Source organism: Nansenia antarctica (genome assembly GCF_963989245.1).
Source record: "Nansenia antarctica genome assembly, chromosome: 6".
NCBI lineage: Eukaryota > Metazoa > Chordata > Actinopteri > Argentiniformes > Microstomatidae > Nansenia > Nansenia antarctica.
Window position 1 is genome coordinate 31,083,350 of NC_137676.1, and position 2,500 is coordinate 31,085,849.

The 2,500-nt window shown below is 45.4% G+C and overlaps 1 protein-coding gene across 2 annotated transcripts in view; it reads right to left on the bottom strand.

Moving 5' to 3' along the window:
- Window positions 1-2,500, bottom strand: part of acot7 (acyl-CoA thioesterase 7) — a 116,350-nt gene that overhangs the window by 17,179 nt on the left and 96,671 nt on the right. For both annotated transcript variants that reach the window (XM_080533910.1, XM_080533909.1), the window contains one exon: window positions 1,471-1,655. In XM_080533910.1, the coding sequence (XP_080390036.1) occupies window positions 1,471-1,655 (185 nt within the window). The remainder of the gene's footprint in view (window positions 1-1,470; window positions 1,656-2,500) is intronic.

Consider the following 2,500-nt stretch of genomic DNA (forward strand, 5'->3'; position numbering starts at 1 on the left):
TTAATACAGAGAACGAGGCAGAGCGTGAAGAAGAAGAAAAGTGGGTGAGGAGACAGAGAGAGTGAGAGAGAGTGTGTGTATGTGTGTGTATATGCGCGCAAGTGTGTGAGTGTGTGTGTGTGTGTGTGTGTGTGTGTGTAAGAGAGAGAGGGAGATAAAGGAAAGCAAGTGTGTGGAGCGAGTGTGTGTTTGTATGGTGGAGATGAACTCAGTAGGATACCCACAGTGCTCTGAGACCAACCCCCCCCCCCCCCCCCCCACACACACACACGCACACACGCCACCCCTCCCATACACACAGCTACATCAATCCATGTCCAAGCTCTGCACTTATCCAAACCAGCTAAACCCTTTCATCTGGCAAAATGTTCCATTTCAGCTAAATAAACACCGGTACTGACTGAAGCAGCAAGGCAACAAGGTGTTGTATATTTCTAACCTGTTGGCTACTAAAATGAAGAATAGTTATTGAGCAGGTTAAGACCATTTATTCAAAATACAAAAGTATACAGACATCAAAGCTGGACGCTGGTCTGGCAGAGAGAGAGAGAGAGAGAGGAGAGAGAGGGGGAGGGGGACAGAGAGGAGCTGCGTGGTCAGGCACAGAGAGAGAGAGAGAGAGAGAGAGAGAGGGCCTGAGAGGAGCGGCCTGAGAGAGAGAGAGAGAGAGAGAGAGAGAGAGAGAGAGAGCTGCTTGGTCAAGAGGTGGGAGAGCAGAGAGAGAGGGCCAGAGCCCACACCCTTACTTATAAACAAAGTCAAAATGCAGTCACAGCCAGTGGTCCTATCAGGTCAAGGGGGAGAGGCCAGGAGGTCATAAATACCTTGCCCTAACCCCACAGTCAGGAGACATTTCTTCATAGCAAACATATAGGCCCATTATTAAGTACAAATAAACTACAAAGGTATTGTGCCTCATCCGCTTTTTCAGCTCCACAAATGAGTTTGTAGATAAAACCAAATCGGTCCCTGAAACCAAACACCACATGTGGTCGACGCTCCAAACTGGGGTGACGAGGAGCTGACGGACATTCTACAGTTTTTCCTGAGCATGTGACCTAGCCAGGGGAAAACCTCCAGACTGCTTAGTTATGGCCTAATAGATCTATTGCTCTGGTCACATGACACACTCACTGCTTTGTCCTAAACGAGGGGAAAAACGCACACAGAAGGAAGACAACATCAACTGACTCACTGCACTAACCCTGCCAGATGTACTGCACTTTATAAGTTGTAAATATTGACTGATTTTGTCTTGTGGTTATGTGTGTACATTGTCCATTGTGATAGTCATGTGTAATGTGTGTATGTTTGATGTATTTGACACTGTTGCTGTATTGAGTTTTTTCCATCTGTACCGACAACAAATACCACCGACCTTGGTCGTGTGGTCATTAAACGGTTCATTCATTCATTCATTCATTTATTCAACATGAAGTAAATAGTCTTGTTTTGTTGTTGTTTTTTTACCTTCATAGAGGGGACGGGTTGGGGCTTGCCCTGCTTGTCCAGGGAGATGTAGGTGAAGAAAGCACTGACGGCTCTGTACCTCCCTTTCTCCACCTCCACCAGAGGGTCGGCGTCCACAAACACCTCGATCTCCATGGACTTGTTACTGGTGAACGTCATCCGCCCGGAGACCGTCACCACACAGCCTGCGGAACAAAGTCCAAAATTAGCGAATCAATAATCGTCCCTCGTTGATACTGTGATTGGCTGTAGACATGAGATCTGGAGATCCGGTATCCTGTCAAACACATTACGTTCGGAGCAGTAGTGACCATTGAAAAACAGGTTAGTGTCTTTGAAAAATCGAAAATAGGAATTCAGTATGACAGTAGCCCTAGCTGTCCCACCAAGATAGCTTATCTGTGAAAGAACTAACAACCACAGCATGTCCTTTCCTCTGTCATATCATAATGGGCTAATATTTATGACAACCTTATGTAGGAAATACTGTACAATGTTAAAGGTGAGGCATGTTTGGGTTTTTTGCACTTTCCTGCCTTCTGTGGCTACACAGAAAATGTTCAAACTGACAATAGGTGTGTAAAGGTTTCTTTTCGAAAGAGCTTACTTTGGACCAAGAACGGAAGGTTCTTCATTTCGTGATCTCTTAACTTAACTACCAATTGATCATGTCCCATTTAATCTACGTTCTGGACCTTTAACCTAAATGATTAAGGCACAACAGTCAGGCATCAGTTCGAGATTGAGCAATGCGCCACCAAGACCACCAACAATGCCACTGCTTTCCCTTTTGCTTTACTGACTTTATTTCATGTTTATTTCAAAGTCACTCAACGACTTGCATCTCCACTACTGAGCCGCCTGTGGCTCTGGAAGACAGTAGCCCCTTGAAACGAGGAAGCAGAGAACAATTCTGCTCTTTTAACATTCCAACCAGGGAGTAATTAAAAGTGGCTTGTTTTTCTTACACGTTCACTTTTTTATCTCTGCCAACAGTGTTGGGCTACAAAGCTCTCTGGGCATCACGGCC